General features: G+C 38.8%; 1 protein-coding gene across 4 annotated transcripts in view; it reads right to left on the reverse strand.

Annotated features, from left to right (window-relative positions):
* Window positions 1-11,620: 11,620 nt before the first annotated feature.
* Window positions 11,621-18,124, reverse strand: part of fam13b (family with sequence similarity 13 member B) — a 53,657-nt gene continuing 47,153 nt past the window's right edge. For all 4 annotated transcript variants that reach the window (XM_039648616.2, XM_039648614.2, XM_039648615.2 and 1 more), the window contains 6 exons: window positions 17,668-17,888; window positions 15,434-15,517; window positions 15,252-15,347; window positions 14,720-14,985; window positions 14,042-14,143; window positions 11,621-12,091 (listed from right to left, as the gene is read on the reverse strand). In XM_039648616.2, the coding sequence (XP_039504550.2) occupies window positions 11,968-12,091; window positions 14,042-14,143; window positions 14,720-14,985; window positions 15,252-15,347; window positions 15,434-15,517; window positions 17,668-17,888 (893 nt within the window). In that variant the 3' untranslated portion in view covers window positions 11,621-11,967. The remainder of the gene's footprint in view (window positions 12,092-14,041; window positions 14,144-14,719; window positions 14,986-15,251; window positions 15,348-15,433; window positions 15,518-17,667; window positions 17,889-18,124) is intronic.

Below are 18,124 nucleotides of genomic sequence, written 5' to 3' on the forward strand. Positions count from 1 at the left end.
GAAATGGACGAGCATCCTTGCGTCAAATGCGGAACTTAAGCGTGCATATAGTGTTGGAGAATTCTGCTTGTCCTATGTACATGTGAGAGAAGCGTGCATGTGTCTGAATGAGGTAATGCCGAGCAAAGGCAAGTCAAGTAAGGACAGGAGAAGAAACTCGGTGAAAGGGCATGGAAAAGTACCTGAAAATCATGTATAAAGGCATTTTTAAAAGATACGCATGCGCCAGAAGGTTGCCCCAATTAAAAATAAAATTATGATGCAGGAGTTTTTAATCTGGAAGGAGATACGCATGTGCAAAGAAGTTTGCCCCAATTAAAAATAAAAATAATGATGCAGGTGTTTGTAATCTGGGAGGAGTAATAAGGAGGAGCAAAGAGAGAAAAGATAACGATTTAAGTGCTGATTGGCTACCACAAGGTATAAGAAATGAGTGCTGGCCATTGTAAGATCAGATGGCCAGCTGGCATCTCACTTTGTTGAACTGCTCAATAAAGTTACTTCTTCTGAGACCCAAGACCTCGACTCTGAGCAATTTCTTCAAGACCTGAACCAGACTTTGATGATTTGAATTGAGACTGAAAATCTGCCACGTGCATATAGCCCATTCAGTGCATTTGTCTGTTCACTTTTCAGAGCGCCATCAGTCAAATCCATTCCACTTGAGCAATTATGGAATTAATTTTGAGCCAATAAAAATGAACGTAACTTTTCAAGAAACTAATGAAAATATAAATTGAAACTGAATAAAATATCTTTGAAACTGAAAAAGAATGAACCGCAAGCAATTTTTTTGACTTTGTTTTTAATACACTACATGTTTTGCTAACTATTCCTCATATTTCATTTACTGATCTACACTTACAAATGCGCTTCCAGAGTTTTCATTTACGCTTCTGATGTTTTCGTTTACACTCCCTGAGTTTGCGTTCGCTGTTCTGACACAAATCTCTCGTGGGGGCGGGATAGTAGCAGTGTATTCTCATTGGCTACTGAGTTTTTGATTGACAGCTTCTTGACCTGGAAGTGAAGACGTCAGTAAGTGTTGTGTTTACACGTGTCAGACTGACGAGCCCTGCAACTTTGCTGGCTGCGCATCGTCTCATTTTATTATGACTTTCAACTGTCTGTGGTTACAAAGCATTAAATGGCAACGAACACAGCTCAGCCATTAATAGACAATAACTGGAAGTGTCCGTTCTTATAGAATGTGTTTTGAAACTGACACTAATTGTTGAAGAAAGTTTTTGTTTTTATTGATAAAATAAATGACCTTAAGAACTCAGTCTGTGGTCTCTGGTGTATTTTTTTGCTTCATAATGCATATTTTTTCATGATAGCCAGACAGTAGGCTATCAAAAAATGATTGAATTATTAAAATTATTAAATTAAATTATTAAACAAGATATTTAATGAATAGCCTACCTGGAATAACAAATGATAAAATACATATATTTTAAAGATTCAGCAAAGAAAACACTCAGCCATCACTGAAATAACATAGGAAATGAATACGGGTCTTTTTTAGACCCATGTTGCGCATTAGAAGGGGTATCCATAGCTTGCGCATCAAAGGGTTAATTTGTCCAACTTATTGTAATAATTATTTGACATAGACTACTTTTAAACATATAGGCTAATTATTCCTTGGCATCCTTGCATACTAAACTACATTTTTTTTTTATTGTTTGCCTGCTGGAGGTAGGCTACGCTATTATGTCGTGTGTAGAGTGATGTTAACATTTAAGCTGGTGAGAGAAAATGGCACTATAGAGTCTAAAAGGACAGCGAAAATAGCCATACAAAGATGTCAAAGACAAATATGCGTTAATCCTACCTAGTTTTGTAAATGCAAAGACAGACACTAACTAAAAGGTTCAAATTTTTCTCTGTTTAATTTGCACCCTGAATATGGGTTGGAGCTTTTAATTTTGAACTCTCAAAGTGCACCAGACTGCTGAATTTAAAGCTGCATGTAGTATACGATGTTGAAAATCGGTCGAGAGAGCCTGAAACGGGAGGGGAGTTTTGAAAAACTCATCCCGCCTCTTTTTTTTTTTTTTTTTTGAAAAACGTAACGTTAGTTAAATTTGTTTTCACATTAATAATTTGGTGTTTTGAACGTGTGTATCGGGAGTAAAGGGATGGACATGGTCAGAAATGTTCTACACTACCCACCACCATAAGTATGATATCAATAGTATTGCTAAGGTTTTGAGTAATTGTTATAGCATCATACAGCGCATCTTGTTTAAATTCCGATCGGCTCGAACAGAAACCCGCTAGGCATACTGCAATATATTCAAGCACTTCAAGAAATATATTTACTTTGAACCGTGATACAGGTGATGCTAAACAGCTAACATTCCAATGCCGACCGGTGTTCTGACAATTCATGCTACCCATCGAGATTTCCTACTTACCGGTTATGCGCATGTGCAGACTCAGTTTTTTTGTTTGTTTGTTTGTTTTTTTTTATACAAAAGGTACATTTTCCTGTTATAATGTATAATTTCCCTTTAAAAAAATGCTTACTACCATATGAATATTTGTGCGGTCAGCCAGCTGAAAAGGAATAACTGAAAGTTTCAGTTACTATAAGAAAAGGTGTACTTTGACAAGTCAAAGATGAATATTTTTAATGATAATTTTTACTTTTCACACCGTTTTAAAAATAAAAACAGTAGTCTACAGTAGCTACTCATAACTTAGAATTGTATTAGAATTGTATTTCATACGACTTTAATCGGCATTCTGTGATCAATTCGCGCTACGGTAGCATTTTTCGACAAGGCAGCAAAAATCGACAGAACACCGGCAGCATTAGCAAGTTTTCAGACTGATAAAAAGCTATTTATGTAACACGTCACACCATATAAGAGTACAAATAAATGTTTACCTGCTCAACAAAAAGTCAGCCGTGTCAGCGTCGGTCTTCAGTCCCAGATCTCGCTGAAGTTTCCTCCATCGGTCAATGGTGAACCCTATATTTATCCTACTCAACTTTCGGCGTTCTTCACATTTTCTTTTCGTCTCTGCTTTTTCCTCAAACGACTTTCTCTTCCGTCCTAACTTTCTTGTAGGGGCAAGCAGGGGACGCTTGCTGATGTATTTTTCGTTGTTATCCATTGCTGTCTGATGTGCTACTTAGCTAGCTACCGTGTGCGGTCACCTGGTCACCTGCTAACGTGCGCGATTCTCATGACGCAGAAGGGGGGCGCGGTCGGGCGTGGTTGGGCGCGGTCGGGGTGGAGACGCGAGCTCCAGGCGGAGTTTCAAGTGTAGCTGGTGACTGGATGAGAGCAGTTGACCAATGTAGCTTTGCGCTCGCAAAGCTTCCATTGGTCAACTTTTATGTGGCTGTACAGCCAATAGAGTGAATGGATTTTTTTCGTTCTTTTTTCTATTTATATTGTTAGGATTATACTATATAACCATAAACAGCATCTAAACGAGGATATTAATAATGAACAATCTTTGAAATCGTATACCCTAGCTTTAACATTACAGAACACAAAATTTTCTTACGGGGGAGCGTGCCCCCGAACCCCCTTAGAGAAATAGACAGGCGCGTCGTTAGCGTTGGGCTTTAATCAAGAAGACTTGAGCTCAATTCCCATACTTGCGTTAATTTGTTGTGATTATATCAAACAAAAGTGGCCTAAAAATATTTCTTCAACCCGGTATCGTGACAAGACCTGAAATAATCACTTTGGTGCACTTTTGAAAACGCCTAGATGTCACGGTTTAAACCCTCTCAAACGTAAGACTTACACTTAAACTGAAACTTACCTATTGGTTTTCATTAAACTGAGAAAAATGGAATTTTGTTTTATTGACGATCACTGAGAAATGGTCTAATATTTAAAATGCAAAAAAACATTTATTATTTTCAAGGTGAACAGGATTCATTTGCCTCGATCCACGCTGAAAAAAACGTCCAAATGTCACATTTTTAATGAAGCAGCCTAAATCCACTTTGGAAAACGTGTAGATGTCACGGTTTAACCCCCTCAAACGTGAAACTTACACATTTGCGTTAACACGCTCCATTGGAGAGATATCCGGATGTTTATTCGCCTTTGCCATAACGACCTATTGGTTTTCATTAAACCGAGAAAATTGAATTTTGTTTTATTTACGATCACTGAGAAATGTTCTATTATTTAAAATGCCAAAAAAAAAAAAAAAAAAAACTTGTATTATTTTCAAGGTGAAAATGATTCATTTGCATGGATCCACGCCGAAGAAAACGTCAAAATGTCACGTTTTTAATGAAGCAGCCTAATGAGTAAAATGTCTATTTTTCCGGCGTTCCCCCAGCTCCTCGTTTAAGCAAAAGGTACACTAAAAACAACGTATTACATCGACGTTAAACCACGTTAACCGTGTTAACCATAACCTTTTAGATACTCGACCTACCGCTGCTTAGTAACGGGAAGAAACTCCTGTAACTTCAGTGCCCAACCGACAAGACGTGAAATAATCACGTCGGTCCACTTTGGAAAACGTGTAGATGTCACGGTTTAGTTTAAACTCAGAACCATAAATAGGGCTATACTGTACGGAAGCCCTGAACCGCAACCTAAAAAAAAAAAAAAATCTGTAAAAAAAAAAAAAAAAAATCTTAAAAAAAAAAAAAATCTGTAAAAAAAAAAATCTGTAAAAAAAAAAAAAAAATCTAGCATTTCGAGATTAAAGTCGAAATGTTTCGAGATTAAAGTCGAAATGTTTCGAGAAGTCGGAATGTTTCGAGATTAAAGTCGGAATGTTTCGAGATTAAAGTCGGAATGTTTCGAGATTAAAGTCGAAATGTTTCGAGATTAAAGTCGAAATGTTTCGAGATTAAAGTCGAAATGTTTCGAGATTAAAGTCGAAACATTGTGCATTCATAACAGTGCGCGTCCACTGGCTCAGAGCGCGCGCGTGTGTGTGTGTGAAGTTGAACTGCCATGGATAAACCCAAAATAGTAGCTTTTCGGTCTCCTTTGATGAAACAAAACACACACACACACACACACACACACACACACACACACACACACACAGTGTGTGAAACTCGCTATTGGCCATTATGAATGCCTGTGTGTGCGGCAATGTGAGACAATGGAAAGCACACACGCGCAGCTTCTACGCGATAGCGAGTTTCACACTGTGTATGTGTGTGTGTGTGTGTGTTTTGTTTCATCAAAGGAAATTCAACAGGTGCCAATCTACCAGCATTAGTCTACCATTATAGGACGTTATAAAATATACTGCGCCGGAATAGACTTTAGCCTATAGGAAAACCAACACGGAAAACACTTTTCAGACTGGATGGAGAAATCCAGCTTTATGAATGAATGAATGAATGAATGAATGAATGAATAGGGCATTTATAGCGCTTTCATATATGCCTACACTCAAAGTGCTTTACAATCATATCACAGAATCTCTCCTCAACCATAAGTGGTTATTAAATCTTAGGAAATCACAGGATCCGGCCAAATGATTGGATACAGAATGATGCACTTAAAATGTATCCAGAGCGTATTTACGGGGAAGAGGAGACCGAACAGTTACTGTTGTGTTCTCGACCCAGATAGTGTTGACTAGACGAGCACGAAAACACCTCAGTAGCACGTGTGACGTGTGTAGAATTTTGTTGAAAGCCCAGATAAAAGTAAAAAGCTACTATTTTGTGTTTATCCATGGCAGTTCGACTTCACACACACACACGCGCGCGCGCTCTGAGCCAGTGGACGCGCACTGCACAATGTTTCGACTTTAATCTCGAAACATTTCGACTTTAATCTCGAAACATTTCGACTTTAATCTCGAAACATTCCGACTTTAATCTCGAAACATTTCGACTTTAATCTCGAAACATTTCGACTTTAATCTCGAAATGCTAGATTTTTTTTTTTTTTACAGATTTTTTTTTTTACAGATTTTTTTTTTTTTTACAGATTTTTTTTTTTTTTTACAGATTTTTTTTTTTTTACTGACTTTTTTTTTTTTTTAGGTTGCGGTTCAGGGCTTCCGTAAATACTGCCCTCTTGTGTCAAATTATATTTCTATATTTATTTTTCCTACAAATAAAACCAAACCTGCAATAAAACCCCGTCCAATAGTCCTTTGAACTCAACAGATTCAGTGGTTTAGTTGATAAAGCGTTGGCGTTTAATCAAGAAGACCTGAGTTCAATTTCCATACTTGCGTTATTTTGTTGTGATTATTTCAAACAAAAGTGGCCTAAACAATATTTCTTCAACCCGGTATTGTGACAAGACGTGAAATAATCACTTTGGTGCACTTTTGAAAACGCGTAGATGTCACGGTTTAAACCGGGCCCTCAAACGTGAAACTTACACTTAAAACTTACCATCACGACCTATTGGTTTTCATTAAACCGAGAAAATTGACTTTTATTGACGATCACTGAGAAATGGTCTATTATTTAAAATGCAAAAAAAAACAAAAAAAAAACATTTATTATTTTCAAGGTGAAAAGGATTCATTTGGCTGGATCCACGCCGAAAACGTCTAAATGTCACATTTTTAATGAAGCAGCCTAAATAGTCCACTTTGGAAAATGTGTAGATGTCAGGTTTTCATTAAACCGAGAAAAATGGAATTTTGTTTTATTTACGAACACTGAGAAATGTTCTATTATTTAAAATGCAATATATATATATATATATATATATATATATACAGGGCCGTACTGGGACTGAAATTCAGCCCGGGACTTTAAGATGGAGAGGCCTTTTACGCGAGTACCCTTGGTGCACGAGCAGAAGGATTTTTTGCAGTTATTTTAATTCTAATAGTTTTTTTATGGTATAAAGAGAATCAGATTATGCTGAAAACCTTCAAGAAACTTTAGGATGACACCTGCCTCCTCAGGTTGTATAAGCAAGTCACCACTGCACTGAACACAACCAGGTCAGCAAAACCTAATCTCGAACACATAAGTCACAGTATACTGCTAACTACCAGCATGTCATGTGCACAGTCAGTTGGAGTGATAAAATAGTTACAAATACTCAAAAACTACAATGCAGTCCCATAAAATAGAGATTTGTGTGTGTGTCTCAGCTTGGCTCCCTGGCTTAGCTTCCCCTGTGATGGACCCTGCCTCTGCTTACTGATGTGCAGATACATATGCATGAGAAGAACTTCAGTTATAAATATGACTAAGAATAAAACATTTTCTAATTCAATCTGTGCTTCAGTCAGGTTATTATCTGGTATGTGGAATTATTGGCATTTTAACCTATATGTAAATATCTAATTGATTTATTTTTCTAATATGATTGCCTACCCAGCCCTGCACACTGCCCCTGTACCTGTCACTGTTTTTATACTGGTTCCATTCTTCTCCTCCTGCTCTTCTTTCTCTTGCTGCTCTCCTTCCTCCTGCTCCTCCTCCTTCTCTTCCTCATCATCAATATGACTGCAGGGGTCATCCTCAACCTGTCCCTCTCCATCACTGACCTTGACAGCTAATATACATACAGAGATTACTTGCTTATAGAAGGATGTTGTCTGTGTGATGATGACACACTGCAAACTGCTCTTTATAATATATAATATATCTCTAAACATGTGAGGGATACATGGCTATAACATGATAACAGCACATTTTTAGTACATGGCTAATAAATCAATAATTTGACACAATTACACATACAGCTAATATAGTATGTACAATTATACATACAGCTAACATACATACAGAGATTACTTGCTTATAGAAGGATGTTGTCTGTGTGATGACACACTGCAAACTGCTGTATATATCTCTAAAATGTAAGGGACACATGGCTATAACATGATAACAGCACATTTTTATGTCATGGCTATCTACCAAATAAATCAATAATTTGACACACAATATTGATTTAAAAATGAGTTTACTGTTTTTTCAAAACTATTGTATTGCTTCCGCTAAAGAAAATAGTTCTGTCTGTACGGTTAGAATCCTGCGTGTCCATGGCAACGCGCGGCCTGTTATCAAGCAATAACAGACCGCATTCGTGGCACGAAACTAATACAATCGTTTTTATAGCAAATACAACCGCCTCGCTCTACATTATCCCTTATATAATATATTTGCCTATATTTAAATGCAAATATAAATAATTTCAGTGTATAAACGCATCACTAATTGTGCACCTGTCCTGCTGCTGGGTCCTCCTTCCTCATCTGTAACGTTACCTCCTGCCACAGCACCCTTTTCCCGGAAAAGGTCTGTTAATTTGGCGCATTTAGCTGCCTCTCGTGCCAACATTTTTTTCTTTTTCATTCTTATTTTTTCGGCCCCACCCATTTCTTTCTCTTCTTTCCTTCTTTTCAGCATTTTTAAATGTCTGTCTCTGTTGCAACTTGCATTCATACAAATCTCCAAACTCCTTTTCGGCGCCTTAAGTTTGAGCCAATCGGATGTCAGGAAAAACGAGGATCAGTCCAAGTTAGGAGGGGCCGCTCGTATCCCCCCTCAAGATTGAAGGTATTGGTTTGGCCTAGTCTGAAACACACATACACACACACAGTTCCGCTGCAGCTGAGCGGCCGCCGCGCCAGTCGTTTATCATAAAACGTTTCATCCAAAAAAATATATATATCATTGACCACCGGCCGGTTCGGCCCGAAATGGACCGGCCGTTCGGGATTGTTCCCGGTATTGCCGATTGCCAATCCGCCCCTGAAGGCAAATTAATCGTTTTCTTTTCACCTTGAAAATAACAAATATTTTTTGCATTTTAAATAATAGAACATTTATCAGTGATCGTCAATAAAACAAAATTCCATTTTTCTCGGTTTAATAAAAACAGCCTAGGTCGTTATGGCAGAGGCGAATAGGTCAACATCCGGGTGTCTCTCCACTGGAACGTGTTAACGCAAACGTGTAAGTTTTACGTTTGAGGGGGTTAAACCGTGACATCTACACGTTTTCCAATGTGGACCAACGTGATTATTTCACGTCTTGTCTCCTTTACACTATTGGAGAGGCGGAGAACTTGATAAGCTTTCTGTCATGCCATTCACAAAGTTTACCTAGCGCTCTTAGTTTTTTTTTTTTTTTGCCAACTTAGGGTATAGAGGCTATTATAATTTTTAATGAAGATAATGCAATCATAATGACCATGCCGATTATGACTTACAGTCCCTCATTGGTGCCATACACTGTAGACTGCACAGTGCACACATGTTCCCAAGGCCTCAATGAAGGAATTTTGTGAGCAGAAAGGGGCTTACAATGTAAATGTGCAGCCAAGTTACCATTACAATTTTTAATATTCCAGATTAGTAATATTATATCCATATTTTTAAAAGGCAGTTGACTGAGTAAAATCTCATAGATGGTGTGTGTGACCATGTTCCATATCAAATCAGTGTGAAAGCAAAATGGCCAGGATCTGTGCATGACTCAAGAATTTTCATTGATTCACATTTATGCACATTATTTGAACGTGGTGGAAAATTATAAATATCAAACTCACAGTGTTACATACAGGTATTATACAGGCCATTACAACAGGTACCTGCATGGAGACAGGTGTTTTATGACCCCATTCCCTGACCCAAACCCCAGACCAGTTACGATGCAGCTCTAGGACAAGGGCACACAATGAATTTGCAAAACTCTATTTGCTTAGAGTTTTATTTCAATAGATCTTTGTAAAGAAAAGCCAGTTATTCAGTCATCTTTTTAAAATAGATATGCAAGGTCAGCAATAGTACTGTTAAAGTGTATTTTACTCTCCCACATTTAACACATACCAGGTTGTCATTGACATGCTTTTTTGATGGCAATGCAAAGACAGTAACTTGGCACTTCCAAACCTTGCCTTGTTCTCCCGGTGGGCGTGGCTAAAGAGGCAGTGACGTAGCGGTAGGCGTTGAATTTCTTCTTCTGAGGCGGTCTTTCATTGCACCATGACATAACAATGTGACAAAATCCAGATTAATCATTTTCTGAACTTGGTTTCAATTGAAGAGAGGAAATTACAAGTTACAAAAGTTGCAGGATATTTTATAAGTCAAAAGATAAAGACATTTACTTAATTCATGACCCCTTTAAAAGTACTTAGTAAAAATGACTGGCAGGCAATAAAGGAAAGCCTTGTTTTGCCCTCCAGGTGGGCGTCCTTAAAAGAGTGTGACATCTTGTGCAAACTATGACTGGATTTCACTGTAATGGCAAATGTGAGTGTACTTTTATGGACTTCTTCTGTTGTGTCATTATGATATTGACCTTTCTACAGCATTTGTCTAATATTTGTAACCCCCACAGGCATCAACACAAGCAGGCAATACTCACAAGCTGTTTATTGAAAATGCACATACTGGATACAAGAGGCCTCTCATTCCACTGATACAGGCCTCAATGCTAATTTATTGCTTATTTTTCATGGCACAAAAATAGAAATACAAATTTTTGCCATGCAAACCTACTACTGACAAGCATTTACAAAACAGGACAAAGTAGGTGCTTCACTAACACAGAGGAACCACACTGCTTAGATGAACTGCAGGAAGCGAGACGATAAAAAACGAGAGTACAAAATAATGGTCATAAAAAAGGACGACACCACACAGTGAGTGATAGATGGGCCAGAATGCGTCAAATAAGAACCTGCACTCCCAGCCTTCGCGTGCAAGTAGTGTTTGCAAAATCGAGAAACACTAGGAAAGAAAAAAACAGTCTGCATTCCCAGAATGCTGTGCAAATAATCTCCATCACCTCCTTCTGTCACGATCACATCTTCTTTTCGAAAACTGACGTTTATAACTATCATACACTTGATAAATATTCCACCTCGACAACAAACCACCCATCCGACCCCCTCAAACCATGCAACACTCTCCATCCCAGCAACCCCATGTAAATCCCGTATCCTTATCTCTTCAATAAGACTTTATTACGCAGTTGTTGTGCAGTTCCGCTCAATGCTAGCAGGATTTGAGCTGGCAGCTGTAAAGTGACCATGACAGATCAGATGACATACTGAACTTCCCAAAAAGTCAAATACAGTCTGAAGTTATGTAGCTGTTTGAAGAGGTTCTTCTAACTTGGAGCATTACTGGTCATGACCGGATGCTTTGTTGAATGTCTACACACTGGCAAACCATGAGTCTAGGAGGTGAGAAAAACTGAAGGACACATTAACATATATAAAAGAACAAACTCCACCTATACATACTATCTATAGTGTCAGAAATGATCTACCATGTACCGCTGTGAACTAACATTGAAAAACAGGTTTGTCCGTTTGGCATATAATCGCTTTCATTGCAGCAGCCGTTAGTCAAATGTATATTTAAGGTGTGAACACAGTAATAGAGAAGATACACAGATGTGTAATTTACATATGAATCAGGAAGAGTGTGTGACAATTCAGCTGGAGTTGCTTTAGTCAGTCTGAACAAGTGATCCAAATGTCATAAAAAAAAGAGCACCAGCTTGATACCGGAGTCCTCTGATTTGGAACCAAAAGGCGAGGGGGCAAAACACCATCATTTTTGATTATTCACTAAGTCTTAGTCAAGAAAAACACTGAAATATTTATGCCTACATACAATATAGTGTAGATATGTACAAGTATACATACACAGAACCCAAATCAAACCCTCAAATAGCATAAAGAGCCCCATAAATTAGGGAGAGGAGGAGTATGATGTGGGTGTTTGAAATATGATGACCATCTCTGTGGTCTGAGGAAGAGTTCAGTGCTTGATGTCCACATACACGTACTGATGCCATCGCTCAGTCCTTTGTGGATTCTCAGTATGAGAAAGCTCAGTCAGTGTAAAAGAAAAACAAAAGTCTGAAGATCAAGAAGAATTTCATTCTTCCAGTTTGTTATTTTTTCTTCTTCAGTGGCTGAGTGAGGAGGGACGACAGTGGAAGTTGATGGACTACAGTCAAGATGTCAAGTTGGTTGGGCCTGATCTGATTGGCTCCTGGAACCGGGTGCTTCAGATGGACTTGGATGAATCCTGCTTACTGATGAGGACCTCCAGAAGCCGCAGTTTGGCTTTGATGCGCTTGTACTCCTTGTATTCGTCCATCATCGGCATGCGATCTTCCTTCTGAGCATTCCTGCGGGGGAACAAACATTTGAGATCTCAAAGAGAAAGCACAAAGCCTTTCTTTAAAGCGAATTTCGGTTTTTATTCATTTTATCTTAATTGTTAAATGTTTCATCAACCAATTGCCTGGTTTTAATTAATAAGTAAATATAGTAGAAAATAATAGATCATCATGGACGGAGGTGCCGGTGCGCAAACTCGACTCTGGTCTCATAAATGAACCGAAACTTAGCGTATAATGTAGGCCTATTCTCCTCACCGAAAATGTTACATGCATGTGTTTTGGTTCTGTTTTCCTTGTGCCTGCCAGTTTCTCAGTTTGTTTGATTAATCTTCTTTTGTTTCTTAATCTTCTGTCATAAATAATCATGTTAGCTGTTTAGTTTGCTCTGTGTATTTAAGCCCTCAGTTTGAGTTCGTTTCCCTGTCAGGTATTCTTGTGTTGATGCGTAGTTTTGAATCTTTCTCCTATGCGTTTTCTTTTTTTTTTTTCATTAAAACGACTTTTTTGTTATTTCTCTGACTCGTGTGTGTATTACTACATGTGACAGAAAGTTTGGGTAGAATCTGGCCATACGGCGATGCGATTTGATGTTCTGTTCAGTCTGTATTTCAACGCAACGCAAGCTTCTATTATCTCTGCCATCTCTGATGTAATAAGCCTGGGTATTTGAGTTCAATTATTTTAATGTGTTAGGATTTCGAATTACTCGCATTTGTTAACGCTTTAAGCCCTAGTGTATTAGCCTGGGAAAACCCAGAAAACTTCTTGCAAATTTTGATTTGCTCTGAAAGTTAGTCTGGCAAAGAGCTCATTCAAGCCCATTTCCAATCCGTCGAAATCGAGGCACCAATCAGAAACATTGGGGCGGGATTTACATGACGACGACAGCGCTGGGATTTTGAAGCAGATTTTGTAGCCTACATTACAAAGATGGATGCCGCCGTCAAACATCACTCGTTCGAATCAGCTATCGGGTCTGTTTTAAGCGATTTAAACGTTTCCTTATTGTTAAAAAAATCAAGCAAAGAACAACACTCGGAGATGTTTCTCCGCCGCTCTGCATACGTCATCTCCTTCATCGCTCTGATTTCGGGTCTATCCGTGACGTCCGTTGGTGACGCCCCTCTGGAAATGATTTGTCTATGACGCTTTGCTAGACCATAACTCAGTTACAACTGAGAATGGTCTGGTTTTAACCAGGCTACTATATAAATAAATAGGTTGATTAAATATATATATATATATCTCAGTGTTGTGCCTGAACGCGTTCATATTTTGGACGTGAACTGAACGTACTCTATTACTGCCTGATGAACGTTACTGTGAACACGTTCATTCTGGTATCTGTGAAGGCACACTCTCTCAGTTCAACTTCGTATAATAGGGTGCCAGATTTGTATAGAGCCTTCCAGGCGAAAACACACGTAAATAGGCCTTAATATGTAGCGAAAAAACACCCAATCTGGCAAAACCAGACACCCGTGTCACGCCGCGGCCGCCGTCGACAAAGCAGCGAGCGAGGAGGCGTCTTATGATCATTTAAACGGATTTTATGACGAGATCGCTGAGGATGGGAAAAATCTTACATTTCCGTTGGTAAAATAATTGTTGTCTGTCGTTGTATGTGGCAATAATAGCCTAAAAAAAAAAAGCTCGCAACATATGGAAAAAAAGAACTATAAATTAACTAGTTCATTTTTTGAAGTATGAACTATGAACTGAACTAGTTCATTTTAAAATATAAATAAAAGTACAGGATTCCAACGTCTAAAAACTGTTCATCTTTGGGCATCATTTCTATTCATTATTCACTCAATTTGGCCAGGCTGGACAATAATGTGCCTTAGGAGAAGTACTTCATGTTCCCTGCTTGAAAACATCACACATTTCTACTGGTTTACCAATTCAGTCAGTATATCACTCCTGTCCAGGTGAGTATGATCTTGAGAGACCTACCTGCCATTCTGTTGATAGAATTCATCTTCAAACTCTCTGATGGTCCTCCTCAGTTTCTTCTTCTCTGCTCTTGCCTTCCACAGCTGTTCCAGGAGCTCAGGCCTATGGGATACAAGTGGGGTTAAGTTGCAGGATTTCTACATATGGAGCTATAACTCTCCTGATTCTATAGCAACAGGAAACTGTGTAGTGTGTACACTCCTGAGCAGGAAACAACCTTTGCACAGCATGACAAACGCACAAGCTGAGGTCAACTCAGGTTGGTAAAAGTTAGTGGCATGGATCTCAGCGCCACCCAATACAGTGTGCTAGACTTAGATCTGGCTGCGTGAGCAGTCATTTTACTTCATACCAGATTACGGCATGATCCAGCTAAAGGCTTTCAGGCAGATTTACAGACATCTGCCAATCTCTTTTAATCAACCTCATATGACGATTGCTGCTCCAACCTGATTAACTGGGGGACTATGTGGGTACATGCACATGAACAAGGTGTAGAAATCAAGTTCTCATTAATTCCGTCAATGTAGATTACACTTTAAACCCAAGTACTGCTGGGAAATACCAGACTGAGGAAAATTCAGATGAAACAGCATTTCCTTTTGACCTCCATACTGTTAAAAAGGAGTGTTTAATGAGGAAGTAAAACTCAATTTCGATTTTCTGGTCAACACTCACATTGAGGAGGCGTTGGAACTGGACAGACGCAGATCGAGATTGAGCTTCCCAGAGTTGAGGACTTCCTCCTGAGTGGGCAGCTGGGAGCTGGGCTGGGCAACTGGGTCCATGATGATTTCTGAGCTCTCGCTCTGCATCTCTACATTTTCCTGCTGGCTCCTGCCTTCCTCCTCCTCCTCTTCTTCAATCTCACCACAGAAGTGAGCAGTTTCGCCCTCAATAATGGGCTGTAACATTTGATTGCGGCGTTTGCTGGAGGGAGAAGTCTGTGTGAGGGAGAAGAACCTGGTTATTCTGCTTTCTCTGTGTCAAACAATCCGAAAACAACACTAGTTCCTGTTTCAACACAACAAAGCAGCATCAGCTTTAATTTCACTATCCTATCAGATTTCTGCCACTTTTAGTATGATTCATTGAATATACAGAATATATAGAAACTCCAGACTTGGTTTCATATTGCAAAATCCAATTATATATTATAAGTCCCAAAAGGTTAATGTGGATGTGGTGAGAAAGAGGAACAGTGTCTTACTATGATGGGGGTGATGCTGACACGGGTGAGCATCTGCTTGACCAGACGATATCTGTCATACAAGGGCTTTACAATCAAGCGTTCTTCTCGGGTCACCTGTAGGGTAGACTTTTGTCAGAGCATTGTGTACATGAGGACAACTTTTCTGGGCATGTGTGTGTGTGTGTGTGTAAGACACCTACCGGACGCCCATGAAGTCCCTCATAGAACAGAAGGTTCTTCTGAAGTACAGTTTTCTCACTAGCAAGCTGCTCCTTGGTCATTTTCTGTGAGAGCAGAATAAAAGCAGAATTCTCAAATTAGACATCAAGGCTGGATAAACTACACAACTTTTAATATATGAACAGATTTGAAAACGCTAGGCATCATACACTTCGTAAATGGTAAAAGAGAAAAAAAAAACTGGGTATCAATACACTAAACGATTGGCACACTACCAGACTCCTTGCTAGGAGTCACATGACAAATGAAAACAATCTGTTCTATTTGGACGGTATCATAGTCTGAAGCGGGGTAGGAAATTAATGGGGGTTTGGGGCAAAAAAAAATGCCCCCAAAATTCTAAACATGGAGGCAAAAAATTCCCCCACACAATGAAACAAAATCGATTATGACTGTTGTGGTCAAAGTGAAATCTGAAAATGAATAAAAAGCGTTTATTTTTCTTTTTACGCTCCATTTTTGCAGCGTTCAAATCACAGATATCTGTTGAGTGCATTAATGTTTTTTTTTTTTATTATTATTATTTTAAGATCAATTTCTGACCCTGGTCTGAAATTTAAAAAAAAAAAAATTCTGGGCCAATCATACACTACTCAATATTCTGTAAAATCGGTCAACTCCAGCTGCTCAAAATCTGTAGACTAGCTTCGACTCTCTGCAACTAGCATCGACAGTAAAGAACCTTTCACACTGAGTGCGATTAAACAGCGCAATAGATCCCTATGAAGCCGTTCACACCAGGCGAGATCAAAAGTGTTGATAACATTCTAGAATCTTCAGGTTGATTTCTTGTTATCATTGGTGTCTGAGAACAGATTTATTCATATGTTCTTTTTAAAAAGAATATCATTTCTATTAATTTTCCACTGAATTATGCGATCTGAGGAGCTTGAAACGGCGTACAGAGCGCTGTTTTCTTCAGTGCATGTCTGTTAGGAGTCTAAGAGCTCATTTGCACTGGAGTTGTCAATCATTTTATGTGATGATAACTCCTGCCCTTCCGAATGACGAAGCTGTTCATTTCCTCGTTTTGAGTTCTGCATAGGTTCCCACACATAAAAAAACTGAGAGAAACGTTTCTACAGATGAAAAAATAAAAATAAAGCCAAATAAATGATGTTCTGTTTGTGCTTTTCTAGTGCCTCTGTGTATTTTTATAACAACAAAGAATAAGAAATGCTTACATGAGAAATGCGTAATTCAGTTTAGAAATAATGCACAATTGCCCATTCTTTTATCAAAATCCACTTTAGACTACACTCGATGATGATTTCTGTGTAGTACCAATGTTTATCTTTAATTTACTGTTGTATGTTGTGCAGCGGACTAGGGTAGCCCTCAAACCGTATTCACTTTATAGCCCTTAATCCTGTAATTGTGGACAAATGTGGGCACAGAGGACTCAGGTGTGATCCTAATTTTTATTTATTATAAATGTTATATCACTGTCTTCAATAAAGTTTTGTCTATCCATTTAGGGTGTTTTTTTTTATTTTGGGGGTATTTTTGAAATTATTTACTTCAAAAAGTGCCATATTTTCTATGTAAATTATTTCTATGTAGTTTTATTTTATTTTTTTTACATTTTTTTAAGTACATTAAAATATCATTCCAATAAGTTCCTAGAGCTAAAACCTAAAGAGGAAGTGACTTTGCTGTCACCTGGTGTCTTATTTTGGCTTATTTTAGAACGCTCTAAATTACAGTTTCTCCCATTCATTTCTATGGGTGCCCATTTTTGACCCAAATACAAGATTAAGGAGGGTTTTTTTTTCACCCACTTAACATTGTACAATTGAGTCAAAAAAAAAAAATTGTGTGTGTTCAGGAGGCAAACTTAGGAAAAGTAGCCAAGTCTTGTACCGCTCAAATCAAGGGAAGTATTTTTTAAAAATAAATCTAAACTATTTTGCCCACATTTATTCAGAATACGGTTTTAGGGTTAAAGCCAAATGAGATGAATACATGAGGAAAAATGCATTCTCCGTCAGCGCCACCTATCGAGCAGCCGTGAGTTACCTGAAGGGTATCAATCGTGTCACGCTCAGTGTGAAAGGGCCTCAAATCAGGGGTGATATATTGTGCAAAAGTCATGTAGCATATTCCAGCCATTAAATGTTACAAATATACCTTCTTGAGAAATTTTGATTTGATGAGTTCTCAATAAATTAAAGCTGAAGAAGCTGGAACTCACTCTGACGTCCTCCGGCGAGCCGTCCTCATCTCTTTTGGTTTGGACGCAGCGCTGAATGAGCTCCAGTGACTCTTCTCGGGTGGGTCGGTGTTCCCGTGCTTCACTCTCCACAGAGCCCTCGTGAGCCGACTGATCCAGTGTGGATCCAAAGCTCTTGGGCAGAGTGTTACTGCGTGGACGCGTCTGTGGAGTCAGCTCACTCTCAGCCTTGTGTTTGGCATCTGGGTAACAGAAGGAGACACAGAGAGAAAGACAGCTTTAGGAGATCAGAAGGTTTGCTGGTCGCTGCGGACATTTAGGGAGGAGTTGGCCACCCTAACTGAAAAAAAAACCAACAAGGTCATTGATCAACCTGAGTGCACTGACGACCTCACCAAGCATTTTTCATTTTCAGTGAACTCAAAAGGAGCAGAGGAAGCACAGGGAGCTCGGTGACTGAGAACATCCCTTGAACCTC

This window comes from Pimephales promelas, chromosome 9, assembly GCF_988280905.1.
Source record: "Pimephales promelas chromosome 9, fPimPro1.hap1.1, whole genome shotgun sequence".
NCBI lineage: Eukaryota > Metazoa > Chordata > Actinopteri > Cypriniformes > Leuciscidae > Pimephales > Pimephales promelas.